The sequence below is a fragment of the Lithobates pipiens genome, unplaced genomic scaffold, assembly GCF_037356315.1.
Source record: "Lithobates pipiens isolate NorthernLeopardFrog02 unplaced genomic scaffold, aLitPip1_a1.2 Scaffold_23, whole genome shotgun sequence".
Classification (NCBI taxonomy): Eukaryota; Metazoa; Chordata; class Amphibia; order Anura; family Ranidae; genus Lithobates; species Lithobates pipiens.
In genome coordinates, this window is record NW_027507785.1 from 127,136,103 (window position 1) to 127,160,719 (window position 24,617).

The window sequence follows — 24,617 nt, forward strand, 5'->3', positions numbered from 1 at the left end:
AGGTATTCATTAGTTTAGGCCAATATGTATTCTTCTAAAGTTATAGTGTCTACAAAATAGGGTTTTTTTTTCGGGACTTTTTAAAAATGTTTTATTGTTTTTACTGGTAATGGTGATCTGCGATTTATAGCAGGAATTTGACATTGCAGCGAACAAATCTGGCCCCAAGTAAAACTTTTTGGGGACCAGTGACACCAATACAGTGATCAGTGCTGTGTGTGCTAACTGCGTGGGGGATGGGCTCACTGGGATAATACAGAGATCACTGTTCCTGATTACTAGGAACAACCGGTCAGAGTGGCTTCCGTGGAGCGATCACAGGTGGTCGGTGGGCATAGAGTCCGCTGGACACGTGCACGCGTTCCACAGTATCTCATGCACGAAACGAAGTACAGGCGCATCTTGACTTGGCAATATTTTGCCCACTCTTCTTTGCAAATACACTTCAAATCTTTTAGATTGCGAGGGCATCTCCTGTGCACAGCACTACTCAGATCACCCCACAGATTTTCAATCAAATTTAGGTCTGGGCTCTGGCTGGTCCATTCCAGAACTTTAATCTTCTTCTGGTGAAGCCTTTTTTTTTTTTTTTTTTTGATTTGGATGCATGATTTGTGGGGTCATCATGCTAAAAGATTAAGTTTCTTCTTCATGCTCAGCTTTCTAGCAGGAGCCTGTAGGTTTTGTGCCAATATTCATTTGCGTCACCAGCATTGGGCCTGAGGGGGCCACGACCCCCCCCCAATTTTATTGTGTACTCCCCCCCCAAGTTAAGTATGTACTGTCTGTGAAATTGAAATAACCATGGCCGCCGGCCGGGCCTGCAACCAGTATGACTGTCAGAGGAGTGTCTAAGCCAGTAGTAAGCCGGGCTAGCTACTAGCCCAGATGACGTTGCGGTCGCAGGACAGCCACCGTCCACCGCTGTTGATTATGGGAGTTGTAGTGTAGTCTGCGGCGTGGCTGTGTGCTCAACTTAGCTCCCTGCTCCTGCTCCCAGGGGTTGGATTCAGGAGAGGAGAGTATCAACGCAGCCCGCCTGAGCCTGGCGCCTATGTTCGTGCTACAACTCCCATTCACAAATTGCAGTGGACGATCGGATATTGCCTGACCTGCATGAGGCCTCTGTCTGGACACCACACCACATCACGTGGCTGGTCTGGGCGCACCTGGTGGCTGCAGTAGTGGAGTGGAGACCCAGGAGCAGAGCAACAACATCACTACTGACTGTGACTGACCCCCACACGACTGGAGGATGCACTGGCAGTGGCGGCAGTGCATGGAGGACGGACTGAAGAAGGTGGAAGAGAAAGAGCGCGAGAGAGAGGACCCGGGGGCGTCCTGCTTGCCAAGGTGAGAGACCTGGCTGGCTGTCCCTGACACCCCCCCCCCACACAGGATCGATTCCCCCCAATACACCTGACCTCATCTACCTTTCCCATGGCATCATGGCCTGTGATTCCTGCTGGGAGGCATAGCTGCCCATGGCCTATGAATGAATGAAATAATTTGTATAGCGCACAACGCAAACTGAATCGCCTCGAGGCGCTGTGATGAGCTTTGTTGTCCAGCTTCTAGAAGAGGAAGGTCTTGAGTTTTTTCCTGAAGACCTGATGGTTTTCTTCCAAGCGGATGTTGGTTGGTAGAGCGTTCCGTGGTCCTTGGACAGCGAATCTCTGTTCCCCCTTTGATTTGTACCGGGATTTGGGAACGAGGAGGAGGTTTTTGTTAGAGGATCGAAGACTGCAGTTGGGTGTGTAGTGTTTTATTTTCTCAAGTAGGTATTGAGGAGCGTCTCCATACATGCATTTGTGGGTGAGGCAGAGGGTCTTGAATGTGATCCGATTCTTTATGGTTAGCCAATGTAGGCTCCTCAGGGAAGGGGGGATTGATTCCCATGTTTTTTTTCCTGTTATCAGCCTTGCCGCCGTGTTTTGGATAAGTTGTAAGCGCGCAAGTTGATATTGGGGTAATCCTATGTAAATGGAGTTTGCGTAGTCAAGTCGTGAATTAATGACTGTTCCAACTACCACTGCTTTGTCATTCTTTGGGATTAAAGGCATGAGCCTGCGTAGCAGGTGGAGCAGATGGTGAGAGCCACTGACTACTGCTCCTATTTGAGCATCCATTCACATTTGTGAGTCAAAAATGACCCAGAGGCTCTTGGCCTTGGTCTTTGGGGAGATGGTCTGCCCAAAGATGGTGGGTGGTGTCCAGGGGGTCTTGGTTTGGGAATTATTTTTTGTGTGTAGGATAAGAAGCTCTGTTTTTGATTAGTTGAGTTTGAGGGAGTTAGTGGTCATCCAGTCTTCTATCAAAGTGAGGCAATTTTCCAGTTGTTGATGATGGTCTCTTTGTCCGGTGATACGGAAGTATAGTTGCGTGTCGTCAGCATACGAGTGGAAACAGAGGTCTGATGATCTGATGATTTTGAGGAGTGGGCGGATGTATATGTTGAAGAGGACTGGCGACAAGGGCGATCCTTGAGGGACTCCGCAAGCGACTGCCTGGGTTTCAGAGGGGAATTCTCCTAGTTTCACTGTCTGTGAACGATTTCCTAGGAAGTACGCGAACCATTGGAGATCTGCACCTGTGACTCCTGCTACTTCTGTGAGGCGGATGAGTAGGGTATTGTGGTCCACTGTATCAAACGCTGCACTGAGATCCAACAGTACCAGGAGACATGATTCTTCATCATCTGCTGCTTCAAGGGCGTCGTCCCATATCTTGAGGAGTGCTGTGCTGTTTCTGTTCCATGGCCCGGCCGAAAGCCTGATTGCAGCGGGTCCTATGATTCCTGCTGGAGCTGCCCGTGGCCTACAGGCCAGCAGGACCTCCAACTCACATGCCATGGTCGGCTCCCAGCAGGACCCACAGGTCAGTTGCCAGCAGGATCCACAGGTCCACAGCCAGCCAGCTTCCAGCAGGATCCACAGGTCTGCAGCCAGCCAGCTCCCAGCAGGACCCACAGGTCCGCAGCTAGCCAGCTCCCAGCAGGACCCACAGGTCCGCAGCTAGCCAGCTCCCAGCAGGACCCACAGGTCCGCAGCCAGCCAGCTCCCAGCAGGACCCACAGGTCCGCAGCCAGCCAGCTCCCAGCAGGACCCACAGGTCCGCAGCCAGCCAGCTCCCAGCAGGACCCACAGGTCCGCAGCCAGCCAGCTCCCAGCAGGATCCACAGGCTGGGTCCCGCTGGCCACTGACCTGTGGGTCCTGCTGGCCTGTCCACTAGCTTAGGGTGACCATAAGTCCCCAGCACCGCCGGATTACAAATATCTCCTGCTTACAAGGCATGGCCATTGTGTGCAGTCTATCATAGGAGCCCATCCAGGAGATGGTACTTCGTATGACAGTGGCCACTGGGTAAGTGGGAGATCCCTGCTCTGTGTAATCCAGCGGTGCTCGCCCCCCTTCCATAATGCACTGGTGAGACTGTATAAATAGTCACTGGTGAGGCTGCATTGATGGGCATTATTTTTGTTAAACCTCCTTTATTTCTATTAGTTTTAAATTCTGTTAAAACATAGAATTACATTTCTCTTGCTTCATAACATCAATATGTTGGCACCACCAGCTTTCAACTGAAGAGAGTAAAGCACTAAAGTCAATAAATAGGCGTCGCAGCTGCAAAACGCACCCTCACGGCACCTATTCACTCAGGGACAGGTTTGGACCAGGTGTTCGTGTTTAGGTGGCATGACTGCATGTTTATGAGTTTGATGCCCATTGTCAAGAATATTTAATGTTTATCCGTTTTGTGTGCATTGTCAGGAATATTTCATTTTTATGCATTTTGTGTGCATTGTCAGGAATATTTCATGTTTATGCGTTTGATGCCCATTGTCATAAGTGTGTGTATGTATGTATATATACTGTGTATATGTGTTTTTGTGTGTGTGTATGTATATATATTTATTATAAAATTTGCGTTTTATGGTTGGCCCCCATCCTTAAATATAAAGCTAGAGACGCCACTGCCGATATTGACTGGTATTTGGAACTGTTCATAATTCCCTCTACCTTGACTAAGGCCCCTGTTCCAGTTTTAGAAAAACAGCCACAAAGCATGATGCTAGAGAACAAGGATAGAGGAATAGTGTGAAGATCCAAACCACTGCCCCAAAACTGAAAAGACCAATTGAGATGCAACAAAATGATTTCCACACAAGTAGCACCGTTCCAGTAAATTGCTAAACAAATATTGTAAGTGAAGTAAAAAAGTATCAATCTTTAATAGCAGATGTATCCATTCACAATCATGGACAAATGATCAGATTGGAAGTGCCTTGAGAGCACAGTAGCTCACAGCTAGCATTTTATCCTCTGCGTTACCGGAGGGATGTATGGTTGTTGCACACCCTGATACTGTGTTGGAACAGGGATGGCATGCCTGTAAGATGCAGGTGAGGCTCCCAATCTCAACTTGCCAAATAACTAGGTGGAGGGGAGCCAAAATGCTCCAAGATGTAAGTTCCAAGCCCTGGAAGAGCACATTCTGTGTCGATAGTCAGGGCTCGTCTGTCCAGAGTGGAGGGACACACAAACAGGAAAAGTATGAAAACAAGCTGACGGGGACATGTAGACTAAATCTGCACCAATATGTGAAAAGATAAAACCAGTATACAGGCAGGGGTTATAAATGGAACCGTAATAGCGTTCCTACAGGAGTGTCTACAAAAATCTACACGTATGGCTACAAATATATAAAAATATATACATATAGTGTAAAGACTCCAAATGAATTGTGCAGAGACACACACATAAATAGAGAACCGCTGGAGGTGTCAGGAATGTGAAATGGTATCAGCTTCTACAAGGGATGAACATTACCAATATATATGAGGCTGCAAATATATATACACACACACTTGGTCACTGATGAGGAGCCACTAATATGCAATACTTATGGGCACTGATAGGTGGCACTGATGGGCACTTATAGGCAGCACTGGTGGGTACTGATAGGCGGCAGTGGCAGGTACTGATAGATGGCAATGCTGGGCACGAATAGGTGGTACAGATGGATATTGATGGGTGGCACTGATAGGCCACACTGATGGGCATTGATGGACAGCAGTGATGGGCAGCACTGATAGGCAGCACTAATTGCCAGCACTGACTGGGGTGGCTAATGGGCACTGGTTTGTGGGCAGTGTGGGCACTGGTGGCCTCTGATCACTGGCATTGGTGGGCACTGCATTTTTACACTTTATATTTTGTAATCAGGGCACTGATCATCAGTGCCCCGATTACTTTCCTAGCTGTCCCCTGTGAGGAGATGCCGCTGATCGGCTTTCACTGTCAGTGTGAGGCGAGGAGAGCTGATTACTGGCATCTCCGTGTTTACATGCGACTAGCTGTGATTGGACACAGCCAATCACATGGTTAACAGATCGGGGTCGCACCGTTTCCTAGCAAGCGGTTAAACAAGAATATATTTGAAACATGTATTTGTCTATATCCATGCATTATATTTATATTTAAATGTAACCCCTGTCATGCTAATTAGGCACTGATGGCATAGACAATTATTTAGAACTATTCGGGAACTTATACACATGTAAGAATCCACAAATAATTATCATGATTATACCATAAATATCCACTTGCCGACCGCCTCACGCCGATGTACGTCGGCAGAATGGCACGGGCAGGCATAAGCACGTACATGTACGTGATTTGCCTCCCGCGGGTCGGGGGCCCGATCGGGCCCCCGCCCGGTGCCTGCGGCGGTCGGTTTTCGTTCGGGAGCGATCCCGGACGAGGGGACGGCCATTCATTCATGGCCACCCCCTCGCGATCGCTCCCGACGAATGGAAATCCTCGGTGACATCACTTCCTCTCCTGTAATGTAAACACAGGAGAGGAAGTGATGTATTCTCTCCTCCGTGTCGGTATTTTTCGTTCCGACACGGAGGAGAGCGGATCAGTGAGTTGCACCAACACATCCCACACACAGTAGAACATGCCAGGCACACTCACACCCCCCCTTTACCCCCCGATCACCCCCCCAATTACCCCTGCCCCCCCAGTCACAGTGACACCAATGTCATTTTTTTTTTTTTTTTTTTTTTTTTGCATTGGTGTCATTTGTGACTGTAATAACTGTTAGGGCAGTTAGGGTTAGCCCCCTTTAGTTCTAATGTACCCCCCTAACCCCCCCAATAAAGGTTTAACCCCGTGATCACCCCCCGTCGCCAGTGTCACTAAGGCTGGGTTCACATTGCAGCGGTTTATGAGAACGAATGTGATTCGCACCGCACTGCAGTGCAAATCACATCCGATCTCTGTGCGATTCGAGTTCAGCCATTCGCCGCACCCGCCGCACCCGCCACACCCGCCGCACCCGCCGCAAATTCGCACGGGACCCTTTTTTTGGCCCGCAGCAGAATCGGATCGCATGGGTGTTCACACCATGCGATCCGAGTTTGCAGATCGCACTGCGATATGCGAACTGATCTGGGGGTGTCAGTAACATTTCACTGACACTCCCAGCAGTTCGCATAGGGCAGTGTGAACTGCCGCCTGGAGGCATGCGATGCGGGAACCCGCCGCGGATTCGCGGCGTTCCCGCATCGCTCCAGTGTGAACCCAGCCTAATAAGCGATCATTTTTCTGATCGCCGTATTAGTGTCACAGGTGACGCTAGTTAGGCAGGTAGGTATTTAGGTTCGCCGCAGCTTTTTATAGCGCTAGGGACCCCCATATACTACCGCATAAAGCCCCCTGATTGCCCCCTAGTTAACCCTTTCACCAGTGATCACCATATAACTGTTACAGGTGACGCTGGTTGGTTAGTTATTTTTTTATAGTTTCAGGGCACCCGCCATTTATTACCTAATAAAGGTTTAACCCCCTGATCACCCGGCAGGTGTCATTTGTGACTAATAACTGTTAGGGCAGTTAGGGTTAGCCCCCTTTAGTTCTAAGGTACCCCCCTAACCCCCCCAATAAAGGTTTAACCCCGTGATCACCCCCCGTCGCCAGTGTCACTAAGGCTGGGTTCACATTGCAGCGGTTTATGAGAACGGATGTGATTCGCACCGCACTGCAGTGCAAATCACATCCGATCTCTGTGCGATTCGAGTTCAGCTATACAGATAGTATGGCTGAATTCGTGTCGCACCCGCCGCACCCGCCGCAAACTCGCACGGGACCCTTTTTTTGGTCCGCAGCAGAATCGGATCGCATGGGTGTTCACACCATGCGATCCAAGTTTGCAGATCGCACTGCGATATGCGAACTGATCTGGGGGTGTCATTAACATTTCACTGACACTCCCAGCAGTTCGCATAGGGCAGTGTGAACTGCCGCCGGGAGGCATGCGATGCGGGAACCCGCCGCGCATTCGTGGCGTTCCCGCATCGCTCCAGTGTGAACCCAGCCTAATAAGCGATCGTTTTTCTGATCGCTGTATTAGTGTCACAGGTGACGCTAGTTAGGCAGGTAGGTATTTAGGTTCGCCGCAGCTTTTTATAGCGCCAGGGACCCCCATATACTACCGCATAAAGCCCCCTGATTGCCCCCTAGTTAACCCTTTCACCAGTGATCACCATATAACTGTTACAGGTGACGCTGGTTGGTTAGTTATTTTTTTATAGTTTCAGGGCACCCGCCATTTATTACCTAGTCTCACTAGTGTACCCCTAAATTTAGGGGTGTCTACTTTCTAAAATGGGGTCATTTGGGGGGGGGGGTTTGTGCCATCTTGGCATTTTATGGCCTTCAAAACTGTAACGCCCTTAGAAAGCCTGAAGGCGGTGCTTGGTTTTTGGGGCCCCGTACGCGGCTAGGCTCCCAAAAAGTCCCACATATGTGGTATCCCCGTACTCAGGAGAAGCAGCAGAATTTATTTTGGGGTGTCATTTCACATATGCCCATGGCATGCGTGAGCAATATATCATTTAGTGACAACTTTGTGAAAAAAAAAAAAAGTTTGTAATTTTCCCGCAACTTGTGGCAAAATATAAAATATTCCATGGACTCAACATGCCTCTCAGCAAATAGCTTGGGGTGTCTACTTTCTAAAATGGGGTCATTTGTGGGGGTTTTGTGCCATCTTGGCATTTTATGGCCTTCAAAACTGTAATAGGTAGTGAGAAGTGAACTCAAAAAATTACGCCCTTAGAAAGCCTGAAGGCGGTGCTTGGTTTTCGGGGCCCCGTACGCGGCTAGGCTCCCAAAAAGTCCCACATATGTGGTATCCCCGTACTCAGGAGAAGCAGTAGAATTTATTTTGGGGTGTCATTTCACATATGCCCATGGCATGCATGAGCAATATATCATTTAGTGACAACTTTGTGAAAAAAAAAAAAAAAAAAAAAAAGTTTGTAATTTTCCCGCAACTTGTGGCAAAATATAAAATATTCCATGGACTCAACATGCCTCTCAGCAAATAGCTTGGGGTGTCTACTTTCTAAAATGGGGTCATTTGTGGGGGTTTTGTGCCATCTTGGCATTTTATGGCCTTCAAAACTGTAATAGGTAGTGAGAAGTGAACTCAAAAAATTACGCCCTTAGAAAGCCTGAAGGCGGTGCTTGGTTTTCGGGGCCCCGTACGCGGCTAGGCTCCCAAAAAGTCCCACATATGTGGTATCCCCGTACTCAGGAGAAGCAGCAGAATTTATTTTGGGGTGTCATTTCACATATGCCCATGGCATGCATGAGCAATATATCATTTAGTGACAACTTTGTGAAAAAAAAAAAAAAAAAAAAAAGTTTGTAATTTTCCCGCAACTTGTGGCAAAATATAAAATATTCCATGGACTCAACATGCCTCTCAGCAAATAGCTTGGGGTGTCTACTTTCTAAAATGGGGTCATTTGTGGGGGTTTTGTGCCATCTTGGCATTTTATGGCCTTCAAAACTGTAATAGGTAGTGAGGCGTGAAATCAAAAATTTACGCCCTTAGAAAGCCTGAAGGCGGTGCTTGGTTTTCGGGGCCCTGTACGCGGCTAGGCTCCCAAAAAGTCCCACATATGTGGTATCCCCGTACTCAGGAGAAGCAGCAGAATTTATTTTGGGGTGTCATTTCACATACGCCCATAGCATGTGTGAGCAATATATCATTTAGTGACAACTTTGTGTAAAAAAAAAAAAAAAATTTTTTTTTTGTCATTATTCAATCGCTTGAGGCAAAAAAATAAAATATTCAATGGGCTCAACATGCCTCTTATCAATTTCCTTAGGGGGTCTACTTTCCAAAATGGGGTCATTTGGGGGGGTTTTGTACTGCCCTGTCATTTTAGCACCTCAAGAAATGAGATAGGCAGTCGTAAACTAAAAGCTGCGTAAATTCCAGAAAACGTACCTTAGTTTGTAGATGTGACAACTTTTGCGCAAACCAATAAATATACAATTATTGACTTTTTTTTTACCAAAGACATGTGGCTGAATACATTTTGGCCTAAATGTATGACTAAAATTGAGTTTATTGGATTTTTCTAATAACAAAAAGTAGAAAATATCATTTTTTTTCAAAATTTGCGGTCTTTTTACGTTTATATCGCAAAAAATAAAAATCGCAGAGGCAATCAAATACCATCAAAAGAAAGCTCTATTTGTGGGAAGAAAAGGACGCAAATTTTGTTTGGGTACAACATTGCATGACCGCGCAATTACCAGTTAAAGCAGCGCAGTGCCAAAGTGTAAAAAGACCTCTGGTCATTTACCAGCAAAATGGTCCGGTCTGAAAGTGGATATACGGCAAACCAAATAATCAGAATACGGGCAATTCAAAGTTGGCTCATATTCCATTCTCCGCATATACGTCTGTGTATTGATTATAATTACAGGTAATTATTTAAAGATATTAATTTAACCGCTTCAGCCCCAAAAGATTATACCCCTTCCTGACCAGATCACTTTTTGCGATTCGGCACTGCGACGCTTTATCGTGCAATGTTGCACCCAAACAAAATTGAAAGCCTTCCCCCCCCCCCCCCCCCCCACAAATAGAGCTTTACTTTGGTCGTAATTGATTACCTCTGCGGTTTTTATTTTTTGCGCTATAAACAAAACATTTTGAAAAAAACACTATCTTTTTTTCTTTTTGCTATAATGGTTTGGCTCCCATAGATGCACTGCATGCTTGGAGATAATAGTCCCTGTCAAACATAAAAAAAATTGTGGGTGAGTAGATATTCAAGACACATGAGAATGAATTCCCGAAGAGCAAGGGAAAATCGACCGTGAAGAATGGATGAATAAAGGCCATTGCGGCCAGAGAGAACGTTGTGTCAACATCGCAAGGATGAAGAGAAGAAGATGACAGCGATAGAAGACTGGGCCAACGCTAGTAAAAGAGCTAGCAGAAGATAGCGGAGGCCTGGCAGAAGAACCAAAGAGGGGGACAAGACCCCGAAGTCGGAAGAAGACCCCCGAATGGCGACGACGAAGAAGAAAGCCGGGCTCCTCTGCTAGTAAAAGAGCTAGCAGAAGATAGGAGGAGGAGTCCGGCGAGAAGACCCCCCAAGACGGAAGAAGAGAAGACCACCGGAGCTGTCCAATAAATTATTTTAAAAACTTGTGTTGTGTTTTTTTATTTACACTTTTTTTCACCGGGTGAATGGGTTGGGGTACCCCATACTCATTCACATAGAGTGGGGGGCCGGTATCTGGGGGCCCCCTTATTAAAGGGTGCTCCCGGATTCCGATAAGCCTCCCGCCCGCAGACCCCGACAACCAACGGCCAGGGTTGTTGGAATGAGGCCCTTGCCCTTGTCCTCATCAACATAGGGACAAGGTGCACCCCCCCCCATGTTGAGGGCACGCGGCCTGGTACGGCTCAGGAGGGGGGGTGCCCGCTCGTCCCCACCCCCTTTCCTGACCAGCCGGGCTGTGTGCTGGGATAAGGGTCTGATATGGACATTGGGGGGACCCCCACGCCGTTTTTTCGGTGTAGGGCCTTCCCCTTTAAGTCCATACCAGGTGACGGGGCTAGCAACGTGTCAATCTCGCCGATGGAGGCGGCGACATTGACTTCCTTCGCTAGTCCCGTCTACCTGGAGCCGCATTCAAAATTAATGGACTTTTCTCTATGTGTGGGCAAGTCCATTCATTTCAAAAATCCGGCTTACTAGCACACGGGCTGATTGTCAAAACTTCTTTCTAAGTCGATCGGACTTTTGGGGAAAAAAGTCCGCCGGAGCCCACACACGGGGAGATTGTCCGGCGGACTCTGGTCTGCCGGATAGTCCGATCGTGTGTACGGGGCATAAGATTTCTCTTGTGTGTAACTTTTGCGGTGACTACGTGCAAGGCTAGTCAAATTGTACAGTGACTGAAGATTGTCAGGATGTCCTTGACAGTGTGGATATCCAGTTCCTCGTTCAAGCCATGAGGAAAAAGAGAATTTATAAATCCACATGGTTTCCCTTTTGCATAGTAACATGAATCTCTCATTACCTGTGAGAGACCCTTTTGGTATGTGTTTGCAGACCAGCACTGTCAAAACCTTGTAATTACCCTCATGGAAAAGGGATAAATTACACGATACGCCGTATTCATCCTTTCTTTTTATGATGTACTTACAATGTTCGCCAAAGCATGATGCTGCCACCACCACCAAAAAATTGATCACGTGTAACAGTACCCATACTACCTATGTGTTGGAGTGCAGTTGCGGACTCCAATACGTAGGAAGGTCAACTAGGAAATTATCCACTAGGATAGGGGAACACATCAGTAATATAACAAAAGGATTTAGATACCATAGTGTGTCTAACCATTTTAGATTACAGCATAATAGAGACCCCTGAAATTTGAAGTTCTACGTGATAGATAAGATGGATAAACACTGGAGAAATTCAAACTTGAGGAGCACGGTTTCTCATAAAAAAACATACTGGATTTATATTTTAAATACCATAACACCATATGGATTAAATGTAGAACTAGATATCCAATTGCTACATAGACCATTTTTAATGTGATATCTATTCATTTTTATTTTTATTATTATTTGTTCACGTATAAATACCACCAAAGGAAAGCTCTGCTGCATGACCACACACTAGTCATTCAAAGTGGGACAGCACTGAAAGCTGAAAATTGGCCTGGGCAGGAAGGGGGTAAAAGTACCCAGTAGGCAAGTGGTAATGATTATATTACTGTGTCAGAGGTAGAAAGTTTTCAGAGCGCTGCATTCTTTTTAGATACAATTTAGTACCCTGGAAGTGCATCAGCTGCTTGTAATGAATTATTCACTTCCATTCACAATCAGTCCTGTACAAGACCTGATCTAACGGGGTTATTTCTTTAGAGCAGACACGGGTAGGAATCTGCAACAGCTTGGTAAAATCCTTGCAATATACTTTGATTATCCAGGGGGATTGTTTGTTTGTTTCTCAACAAAAGTAAAGTTACTCTTAAAGAGGAAATAAAGGCAAAAATGTTTTTTTTTTTTTTTTTTTTAATGCACCCTGTAAGCCAAAGGCATAATGAGCTAGTATGCATAGCATACTAGCTCATTATGAATAACTTACCTGAGAACGAAGCCCCCGAAGCGGTCCTCCGTCTTCCTCTTCGCCATTGCCATGGATACCGGAGCGACTTCCGGGTCTCGCGGCTCCGGTGCTGTGATTCGCCGGAGCCACGATGATGTCACTCCCCCGCATGCGCACGGGAGCCGACACGATCGCGATCTGCGTCCTGCCCAGTGCGCCTGCGCACCGCTGTCTATGGTGCATGCGCCGTAGACAGCGGTGGCTGTCTTCGGGTAAATATTTCCTAAACCGTATAGGTTTAGGAGATATTTCTTGGACCTACAGGTAAGCCTTAATCTAGGCCTACCTGTAGGTCAAAGTTGGTTGTAAGGGTTTACAACCACTTTAAAGTGTATTTATGTTTAATAAGCAGCAAAAGAGCCTTAAAACAAGCCCTCACTAACCTCTGTAGCTGCAGGCACCATGTAGGAATTCTCAAAATCAATACAGAATCAATAAAATCATTCAAGTCCTTTTTGCAGCTGCATCCTGATTTCCCCCAGGAAGAGCTACTGCTTTGTGTTTACAATAGCAATGAAGAGGCTGGAAAGGCTGCTGAATCACTGCTGGTAAGGAGATTTTAAGCTAGCTAGCTTAGACAAAGACCTTGATGAGTCTGCTGTGACATTTTGGGGATGAATTCCTCCACAGTGCTACAGTGATCAGTAGGGCTTAAGTTAAAGTGATTCTAGAGGTTTACATTTTTGTTTTTTTTAATAACAAACATGCTATACTTACCTGCAGTGGTTTTTCACATAGCAGCCCCGGTCCCCTTCTTTTTGGGCCCTGGCTCCACCCCCCGCTGAGTGCCCCATATAGAAAGCCTCTTGCTATGGGGGCATTCGAGTAGGCTCACCCCGAGATGCAGTCCTTTGAATGGACATTGTCCATTTACACACAACATGGTTAGACCCCACCCCTTGCTTTTTTCCTGATTGGCAGCAGCAGGAGCCATTGGAGAGAGAGACCCAAGGGGAGCCGCTAATCTCATACACATCGTTTGTTTGAAATGGGGCTCGGGTAAATATAATGGGGGGGGGGGGGGCCTTTAGAACCACTTTAATATTCTGCTTGTTAAGAATATGTATATACTTGATACAGTAGCCTGACTGCAGATGCACTTTAAAGATGACCATATCATATATTCTCCCAACAATTTCTGAGTTTTTCTTTTCATGTGTAATCTTTCATCGTTATAGCACTGTCATTACACTGTTTATCACAGGTAATTCTCTGATCATGTGAACCATAAAACTGTATTGCACATAAGTTCAGTTGCTTAATCGTATTCAAAGTATACAAGAATAATTTCACTAGTATGGGATATACAGCAATATATACTGTAGAATGTGAATGATTTTGGACTTTAAATTGCAAATGTGTAAACTATTTATGTGTTTACTTAACAGTAGTTTATGTTTTGTTTGTGATCATGTACTGTTATAAATCCTAAAAAATGCGCTAACTTGAAATACCAATAATCTTGATATTTTATCCATCAGGTACCAACAGGGCACTGCTTTGCAAATCCACAGTTGATGGACTACAGGTCACTCAGCTTAATGCAGATCACACCACAGAAAATGAAGACGAGCTTTTCAGACTATCTCAGCTTGGTATGTTTGTTTTCTGGCAATGAACCTCATTAATAACTGCTGCCATTTGCCAGTGTCAGCCTGAAACTTCCAGACTACAGCTACCAGTATTTTAGATAACCTTTTATACAGGGACTACCATGTCATCAGTCACCAGTGACAAATTTGATCATTAGGATTTTTCTTTGCATTGCAAATCATTTTCAAAGGAGTTTTTTTTATAAGTAAACTTGCTACAGCTGACATTGCTGACCTCTCTTTTTGAAAAAAATTCTGGTTGCCTGGATGTCTTAATTATGTTCTTACTTTAATACATTCTGTCATTGACCCCAAACAGATTGGGTTTTTTAAAAGAGGAACTGAAGTCTGCTCACATAATTTGTCATGAAAACACCTTTGCCATTCTGAAGCTTCCCTCCAACCACTTTGCATAGTATTTTATATATACTGTGACTCTGTACTTGCCCAATATGCTGCAGAAATATGGGCAGCTGAAGCTGCTGCCTGTTCACTGCCTGGATTTACATCACAGAGACACACCTCCAGCTCTCATTGGCCCTCTTATGACTCATTCCCCCTCCCTTCCTGGCAAACTCTCAGGAGAGTGAGAGAGCTGTGCATGATATCTTAAACCTGTCATAAACCTAGGCTTTTTTACCAGACAATAAACAGGAAGTGGGCTGTATAAGGTATTTACTGACACAAAAAAAATGTTTTACTAACCAATGTTAAAACAACAAGGGCAGAAGATAAAGGTTGATTAAGTTGAAAAAATGACTATAGGCCTGCTTTAATTTCTCACTTACATACTTGTACTGGAGTAGTGATTTCAAACTGAAGTTAAGCTTTTTTTTTTTGCTCTACAGCCATAGTGACATAACTTAACTGTATCAAAGAATGTCCCATGTCATGCAGGCAGCTGGATCCTAAAGAAATCTTCATTGCAGGGGAGCCCCGTGCTCTTCCTGTGGCTGAACTGGCATGCAGATGTTAATAGCTTTGGGCTTCCTCCTGAGCTCTTGTGAAAAAAGCTCCCAACCGGGTTGCTCCTCCATTGAGAAAAGTTCTTTAACCGGTTCCCGACCGGCGCACACTGATGTACGTCGGCAGAACGGCACAGGCAGGCATATTGGCGTACAGGTACGTCCAATCTTAAATGCCGCCCTGCCGTCGCGAGCACGCCGGCGGCGCCGCGCTCGCATGCCGGTCGGGACCACCGTGAGTCCGGTCGCGGGTCCCGCGGACTCGATCGGCAGGGGCATACCCGTGATTGTCTCAAGGGCCGGCTGAACGGAGAAATGCCATTGTAAACAGCATTTCCCCATTCTGCCTAGCAACTAGTGACGCTGATCTCTGCTCCATGTGATTGGAGCAGAGATCAGTGTCCACTAAATGAAAGCCCAGCCCCCCACAGTTAGTAACACACCCCTAGGAACACTTAACCCCTACACTGCCACCCACTGGTTAACCCCTTCACTGCCAGTGTAATTTACACAGGAATCACTGCATTTATATAGCAGTGATTGCTGTATAAATGACAATGGTCCCAAAAATGTGTCAAAAATGTCCGATGGTCCGCCATAATGTCGCAGTCACAATAAAAATCGCTGATCGAGCCATTACTAGTAAAAAAAAAATATTAATAAAAATGCCATAAAACTATCCCCTATTTTGTAAACGCTATAACTTTTGCGTAAACCAATCAATAATCGCTTATTGCGTTTTTTTTTTTAACCAAAAATATGTAGAAGAATACGTATCGGCCTATACTGAGGGAAAAAAATGTTTTTTATATATTTTTGGGGAATGTTTATTATAACAAAAAAGTAAAAAATAATGTGTTTTTTTTTTTTTTTTCAAAATTGTCGCTCTATTTTTGTTTATAGCGCAAAAAATAAAAACCGCAGGGGGGGTCAAATACCACCAAAAGAAAGCTCTATTTGTGGGAAAAAAGGACGCCAATTTTGTTTGGGAGCCATGTCGCATGACCACGCAATTGTCAGTTAAAGCGACGCAGTGCCGAATCGCAAAAAGTGGTCTGGTCTTTGACCAGCAAAATGGTCCGGGGCTGAAAAGAGGTTAAGCTGCTTTTACTGCCTGTAACATGATCTCTGGGAGAGAGGATCTTGTTACTCATCAGACCCCCCGTCACTTCTGCAACCAGTGTTGTAAGGTGTTTACTAGAAGCCCTTTCCAGGACCATATTCTCCCTCTTTGGCCTGTCTAACAACCTTCTATTCTAAATGGGTTTATTAGGTGTCTGGTTCAAGAATATGTCTAGGAATCCTGGATCAATGTTAATGGATCCTTCAGTCTTCCAACTACTGGAGCTTCTGCCTGTGGCCCTGCCTTACTGCATAGATGGGCTAGCAGATATTGTACATCTAATATCAAAGGTGTACTTTTGGTTCACATTTGACTCAAAGGTTTGGCTGGGGCACCACATTGCAAAATCTCTTTAATACACATGCCCTTAGATGGGGTGCACCACTTCAGCCCATCCCTAGATTCCTTTTATTAAGAACATCACCAGGTGAAAGAGCACCCTTTTGCCGAACAAGAGGGCTAGTCCTCTGGCTGGGAAACTCCTTACTTCTAGGAAAGGTTCCTTTTGTTCCCCTCAAACCTTTAGACCCTTGACCCCCCCGAAATCTGGGACTTTGTTCAACTGTGTTTGGGCTCCAAACTCACATACACATTTACCTTCAGCAATGGGACACCTTCAGCTCTCAAAATGGGGAGATCTTTGCTAACCTTTGTGACCACCTGGTCCCAGGACATCTCGGTTTACTGGGTCTCGTGTGTGGAATCCAATGACTACTAGTTACAAGTTGTATCTCTACCTCCACTCAAATTCATGTTATTCCATCTTCCATCACTTTGCAAAGACTAGCGGACCTCCACACTGTTTTTGGTGGCATGATTAGGGGGTAATAGCTGTGGTTTTTGAAAGGTTTTGATTTGTACTCAAAGCAAAAACAAAATCCCCCTGAGGAAGATACAATTTATCTCTGTTTCGACACATGTTGGGGAGGGGACTGGACAGTGCAGGAGACAGCTGATCTGTCTCAGAATGGAGTGAAACACTATTTTGGCCTGTTGGCATTTTGTTTGGCTTTCTATAGAGTGGTGCACTGAAGCACCCAGCAAATGTGAGTACCCTGTCAGAGGGGTTATGGTTTGTTAATAAAGTTATTTTACAAAATGGTATCACACTATCAAGTCCTTTTACAGTTTGCATGAGTGTGGAAGCAGCAGGACTGAGCAGTGCAGGACACTGAAGCCAGGGGTGGTTCACAAGCGTGATTTGACTGAGCTCAATTGTGAGGTCACATGGTCTAAAGTGAGCGTACACACATAAGGGGGAGCACTTGAGTGAACACAAAAACACGAGTTTCATCACCAGTACAAGCTGTGAATACATTTGGAATGGACTTTAATATTTAATAATGTTACTATTTATATGAAATTTTGACACGTATTGTGTGTGCACTCAGTACTTTTGATCACTTTAAATATAGATTTCTTAATCGTACATCACGGGACACAGAGCCATAGTAGTTACCATGTGGGTTATATAGACCACCTCTAGGTGATGGACACTGGCACACCCTAAAGGGGAAGTTCAACTCCCTATATAACCCCTCCCCCTACAGGGAGTACCTCAGTTTTTTCGCCAGTGTCTTAGGTGTTGGTCACGAGTAAAGATGTGCTGTGCTGAGCTCTGCTGGAATATTCCTTGCTGGGGCAAGCCATGAAACCAAATCCATTCAAAGTGTCTTTTCCAGGCTGATCTGAATTGTTCCCGGGCCTCCTGCCCAAAGAAAGGAGGTTTTACTTGTAACGCTTCTCTTTTTAGAGAGCTGGACCCCGGGATCCAATATTTGTTTTTTTCAGCCATATTCCTGGCGGGGTGCTTTTTACAGGTCCAGGGTTGTGGATCCCCCAATGAAAAAGGGGGCCCCTGTCTGTCCTTGAAGGTTTTTTAATGGAGCCCACCATGAGCTGTGAAGAAGTTTTACCACAGAACCCTGCAGCTGGATAAGGTAAGGGAGATTCCTAAAGGATTTTTTCTAAATCTTGTGGGTTTTCCTCCTTTAAAGAGGAAGTAAACCCTGATGGGTTTACTTCCTCTTTGATTCCCTGCAAAGGTAAAACATAATTTACTACTATGCATCGTATGTGTCACTTACCTGATACAGGAGCCAGCAAAGTCACTGCTGTCCCCTGTAGTCCGGAGCCTCCATCTTCTTGGTGGGTCTCGCTGCTCCCGCGCTGTCATTCGTCGGAGCCACGATGACGTCACTCCCACGCATGCGCACGGGAGCCGCCACTCGCGGCATATCACCATTAACTGCGCATGCGCCGTAGACAGTGGTGCCTGTGTTTCGGCAAATATCTCCTAAACCGTGTAGGTTTAGGAGATATTTCTTGGACCTACAGGTAAGCCTTAATCTAGGCTTACCTGTAGGTCATAGTGGTTTGTAAGGGTTTACAACCACTTTAAGTAAATGTTTGCTATGCCTAAAGTCGCCACCTGGGGCTGTCAAGAGCATGTACCTGTTCCATGCCGGTCAGTCTTGCTCAGTGTCAAAAGCTGCATGCTTCCTTCAAACCCAAGCTCCAGGTAAGATGTGGGAAAGGGGTTTTTCTGTTTAGGAATGTCCCTCCATAGATTCTCCTAGGTTAGAGGCCATGGGGCGGTTGGCGGTATGCCGCATCGCTCCCGCAGCAATTACGGCGGTTCTCCATCCACCTGCCCTCCTCTCTCCTCCGCCCCAGCCCCCCCTCCAGGTGCGTTTCGGTTGGATCGGAGCCCCTGCTCGTGCTGGAAGGCAGTATATTTTTGAAAAAAGATGAGGGGGTGGTCGGAGGAGGGGGGGGACGGAGCATTAACGTGATGTCAGCGTGGTTCAACGCCCACAAGCGCGGGCCATGCTTGGCTATAAAGGTGTGCTTTTTGCAGGTGCACACAGCTAAAGGAGGGACACACAGAGCAGATGGATTGCATGCGAGTGTGGTTGACACAGGCATTCCCAGGCACATTTATTTAGCATCAGACTGAGCCTTGATAGCAGCAGCAGTTGCTGAACTATATTGCTCAGCAGTGGGTGCATTTCTGGTAGTACCTCTGCATTTGTCCTTAGCACTATGGGCAGAAGGGGAGGTACAAATGCCCCAAAAAATAGAGGCTCAAAAGGATCTCTCTCAGGCTCTGAGGACCCTCCCTCTGCAACACCATCTCCCCCTGAAAAACCTTGGGAGGCTGGTCAGAGTGAGCCGTCTGGGTTTAGAGTTGAAACTGCTTCTGGAATTTCAGCCCCTGTATATATTACTCAGGAGGTATTTCCTCAGCCATAGGTGGATTAGTGGAAACATTTGTGACCTTAATCGCATCTTCACAAGTAGAAGAAAATGAATTAAGGCCCCTTCTATCACCGAGGACCCTCAAACAGAGAAACTCTGGGAAAAGGAAGATGATCCCCCTCAGGGGACTGGGAAGAGACTGACGACTCCTCTTCTGAGGAATCAAGTGGGGAAGGACCCTCTTCAGCCTCACAGGCTGAGAAATTGCTGGTGCCAATCTCTTACTGAAATGGTCCGCTCCACATTTGAGTTACCCGTAACTGAGTCAGTTTAAAAGCCAACTTCCGGTTTGGGTTCACTGAAGCCTCCTCAAGCTGTACATGCCATTCCTGTTCATTGCTAGGAAAGCTTATTTCTTCTGAGTGGGATCACCCAGATAAACATTCTTTGCCTCCCAAAAAGTTTTCAACACTTTATCCTATGGAGGAAAAAAATTAGTAAGAGGTGTAGTATACCGGCAATTGACAATGCTCTTTCCTCTAATTAAAAATGTGACTTGTCCGGTTGACAATGCTCAAATGCTTAGGAATCCATCTGATGAAAAATTGGAATTCCTGTAAAAAAAAATATATTTTCTCTTTGGCAGGTTCAGCAGCTCAACCGGTATGTCAGTCCTGGAGAGACCATTTGATACAGGTTTTCCCTAAACAGCTAGCCCAGGATTTAACCAAGCTGCCAGAGGCTTGGTATTTTGCAATTGACGTAATCAGAGATTCTATTCTGCAAACCGATTTACGATTGGGATGGGGCATATCCGTAGAACCTTATGGTTGAAAAGTGATCAGTTGAAGCACCATGCAAAGCTCCCGGCTGTTTTTTCCTTTCCGCGGTGAAAGGCTGTTGGGAATAGGAAAAGGTATCCTTTTACCAGTTAAGAAAATGAGAAAAACATCCCTCATTTAAACGGGCTATTTTCTCCAGTGCCAGGGGCGTCTGCCTTCAGGCAGTCGCAACAGCCTCCACCGGCAGGTTCAAGAGGACCTCAGGGTAAACCCTAGGGACAAAAGAAGCCCGGGGGGGGGGGGGGGGGAATCTTCCCCCCCCCCCCCCGCATGCTCAAGTGGGGGGAGAAGACTTCTGCAGTTCTCAAGGGTCTGGCAGGAGGAGTTTCGAGACAGATGGATGCTCTCCATAATAGCTCTAGGCTATAAACTAGAGTTCTGAGATTTTCAGTCTCCTCATTTTCCTCAGAGCAAGGGTCCATAGATCCAGAGAAAAAGGTCTCCTTTTCAAGCATTAGACCGAATTTTATCTCAAAAAGGGTCATGGTGATCCCTGCGATAGAGCAGGGGTTGGGGATTTTTCAAACCTTTTCACGGTGCCAAATCCAAATGGGGAGGTGAGACCCATGCTAGATCTCAAGGATCCTGGATATTCAGGATCAGTTCCTGATTATCCACTTTTTCCGCATTGAATAAATCCAATCTGTTGTCTCCATGCTATAAGGAGGAGAAATTCTGGCATTAGTCGACATCAGGGATGCATACCTGCATGTTCCTGTTTTCCCCGCTCATCAAAAATATCTGTCTTTTCAAGTAGGAAAACTTCACTTTCAGTTTGTAGCCTTGCCTTTTGGTCTAGCTACTGCACCTTGGGTGTTTACAAAACTTTTGTCCCTTCCTCTGGCCAGTTTAAAGACTCAAGGTATAACAATTGTAGAATACCTAGAGGATCTTCTCTGAATAAACAGGTCAATAGCCTGCTTAGACCAAAGCATGGTCTCCACAATAAGCTACCTGGAATACCTAGTTTGGGTCCTCAACCTAGAAAGATCTTCTTTAAAACCATTAAGAATACTTGGGTCTGGTTATAGATACAGCCCAGAAGAGGGTAGCTTTTACCCCAGGCAAAGATCAGTTCCATAAAGGAGCTGGTTCAGGTGGTCAGGGCAAAGAAGGGTCCTTCTATTCGCCTTTGCATAAGGTTGTTGGGAAAGATGGTAGCTTCATTCAAAGCGATTCCCTATGCTCAGTCTCATTCAAAACTGCTGCAAAACAGTATCCTGTCTACCTGGAACAAGAAGGTCCAAGTGCTAGCTTTCCAAAGCATCTGTCGCCAAAGGGTGCGCCAGAGCCTCAGTTGATGGAAGATATCCAAGAATCTGCAGAAGGGGAAATCCTCCTTACCAGTTACCTGGAAGATTGTAACAGCTGCCTTTCGGGTTTGGGAGCAGTCCTGGAAGAGGCGACTGTCCAAGAGAAATGGTCCAGAATTGAAAAGACCTTGCCCATCAACATTCTAAAGATTCGGGCAGTGCACCTAGCCCTAAGGGCCTGGACATTCAGGTTGTGGGTTTTTCTTGTCAGGATTCAATCTGACAATGCCACAGCAGTGGCTTATGTCAGTCACCAAGGGGTCACCAGAATTCATGCAGCCCAGGGAGAGGTAAACCATATCCTAGCCTGGGCAGAAAAGCAGGTGCCACGGATATTGTCAATCTTCATTCCAGGGGTAGAAAATTGTCAGGCAGACTACTTTGAGTTGCCAGCAGCTGTTCCCGGGGGAGTGGTTTTTTCACCCCAAAATGTTTCTGCCTATATGCCAAAGATGGGGGACTCCAGACGTAGGTCCGTTTGCATCCAGGTTCAACAAAAAAGTCTACAACTTTGTGTCAAAAACAAGGGATCCACTCGCATATGGAACAGCGTAAGGATAGCGGTAGGGAACCCAATGGACCCACCACCATGTCCAGACCTGCTCTTGCACCAGTATTCCATCCTATCATACAAACGCTATATTTAACAGTTTGGCTATTGAATCCCACATTCTGAAGAATCCTGGGCTTTCAGGCTCAGTGATATCTACCTTGATTAATACAAGGAAGCCAGCTTCTAGAGTCATTATAGAGTCTGGAAGGCATATGTACTGGTGTGAGTCCAGGGGTTGGCATCCTAGAAGGTATATTCCTTGCCTTTCTGTAAATAGGATTAAAAATGAAGCTGGCATCAAGGGCCTGGTCTCGGCCTTATCAAAATTATTCCAACTACCACTTGCTTCACATTCCCTGGTCCGGTGACATGGCTTAATCTGCCGGTTAAGTCACCCCTTAAAACCTTGGGACTTGAATTTGGTTTTGTCAGGTTTACAAAGACAGCCTTTTGGGCCGATACGACATACTCGCTTGATCTTTTAGACAAGGAAGTTTGTTTTTCTGTTTCTGATACCCTTCTTGCAGAAGATATGGCAATTGGCTGCTCTTTCTTGTAAAGAGCCATCTTTAACCACTAGGACTAGCCTCGGAAGAAGACCCACTTCAGTGAGGCAAGGGTTTTTTATGCATCTTTTATTTTTTGCAACTTGATCCATTTCTGATAATTATAAAGCAATATCGAGTGTATTTTTAAAAGCAATTTAAAGGGGTTGTAAAGGTTCAGGGATTTAACCACCTCCCACCCGGCCATACATGTGCAGTGGCCAGGTGGGAGGTGGTGAAAACCCTGAACCTTTACAACCCCTTTAAATTACTTTTAAAAATACACTCAATATTGCTTTATAATAAGCTTCTTCCTTGTGAGTAGACATTCAGGAATGTCCCTCAGAATGGGGTGGATCGCATGTGCATGCCTGTGCTGCGGCTCATCTCCGATCGGCAGGAGGGCTCTGTGATTGGCCCTTCTGATCACATGATGGCTGTGTCCAATCAGAGCCGTCATGTGATGTAAATAGAGAGCTGGTTGCTAGGCAATCGGCTCTCCTCTCCTCACACAGAAGTTGTCAGTGAGGAGAGAGGAGCAGATCGCTGCAGCCAGCCGGTGATCAGTGAGTATGAGCTGTTTTTTACAGCTTTTTACACAATGATCACTGACCCAGTGTCCCCACACAATGTAAACACTCAATGTCCCCAAAACACTGTCTCCATACAGTAAAAACACCTGTACTCACATATGTAACACTAAAATCATATGTACCAATGATTATCTGCACACATATATCCGTAAACCTCTGCGCACATCTGTACGTGATCATCTGCGTACATATGTCCGTGATCTCACAAACCAATTATTATATACTTAACGGGATTTTTTTTTTTTTTTTTTTTTACCAAAGACATGTAGCAGAATACATTTTGGCTTAAATTTATGACAAAATTAGATTTTATTGGATTTTTTTAAAACAGAAAGTAGAAAAAAAATTCAAAATTTTCGCTCTTTTTTTCGCTTATATCGCAAAAAATTGATTTTTGAATAAATACCACCAAAAGAAAGCTCTATCTGTGTAAACAAAATGATAACAATTTAATTTGGGTACATTGTTGCATGACCGCGCAATTCTTATTGAAAGTGCAAGAGCGCTGAAAGCTGAAAATTGGCCTGGGAAGGAAAGGGGCAAAAGTATGGCCAGTATTGAGGTGGCTCCCACCCCCAAAATGTAATTGGACAAATGAATACAATAAATAAAATCTTTTTTTATTATATTTTGTGGCTAATCCTTTACTGGCAATGAATGTCTGAAGTCTGAAACCTACAGACATTACCAAAGACTGGATTTCCTCCTTTCTGATGCTTTGCCAGGCTCTAACTGCAGCTGTCTTCAGTTGTTCTCTGCCTTTGGCTTAGCCTTCAGCAAGTGAAATGCATGGCTAATTGGGTTGAGATCAGTTGATTGACTCAGCCATTGCAGAATATTCCAATTCTTTTCCTTCAAATGCACCTGGGTTGCTTCTGCACTGTGTTTTGGATCATTGTCTAGCTGTACTGTGAAGCGCCATCCAATCAACTTCGCTGCATTTAGCTGAATCTGGGGTAACCGTATATCTCGAAACACTGCAAAATGAATCTAGCTGCTTCTGTCACATCATCAACACCAATGACCCAGTGCTACTGGAAGCCATCCATGCCCATGCCATCACACTGCCTCCACAATGTTTTACAGATGACGTGTGCTTTGGATTATGAGCTATTCCAAGCCTTCGCCACGCTTATTTCTTCCCATCATTCTGGTACAGATTAATCTTAGTTTCATCTATCCAAAGAATACTTTTCCAGAACTGGTCTGGCATTTTTTAGATTTTTTTGGCAATGTCTAATCTGGCTTTTCTATTCTTCAGGCTTATGGTTTGCTCTCGTGAAGTCTTCTCTTGATTGTAGACTTTGACAATGATGCGCCCACCTCCTTGAGAGTGTACTTCACTTGTCTGGATGTTGTAAATGTTTTTTCTCTTATATTCACC

General features: G+C 45.5%; 1 protein-coding gene across 2 annotated transcripts in view; it reads left to right on the forward strand.

Moving 5' to 3' along the window:
• TAB1 (TGF-beta activated kinase 1 (MAP3K7) binding protein 1) overlaps nt 1-24,617 on the forward strand; it is a 203,789-nt gene that overhangs the window by 110,618 nt on the left and 68,554 nt on the right. For both annotated transcript variants that reach the window (XM_077452322.1, XM_077452323.1), the window contains one exon: nt 13,988-14,101. In XM_077452322.1, the coding sequence (XP_077308448.1) occupies nt 13,988-14,101 (114 nt within the window). The remainder of the gene's footprint in view (nt 1-13,987; nt 14,102-24,617) is intronic.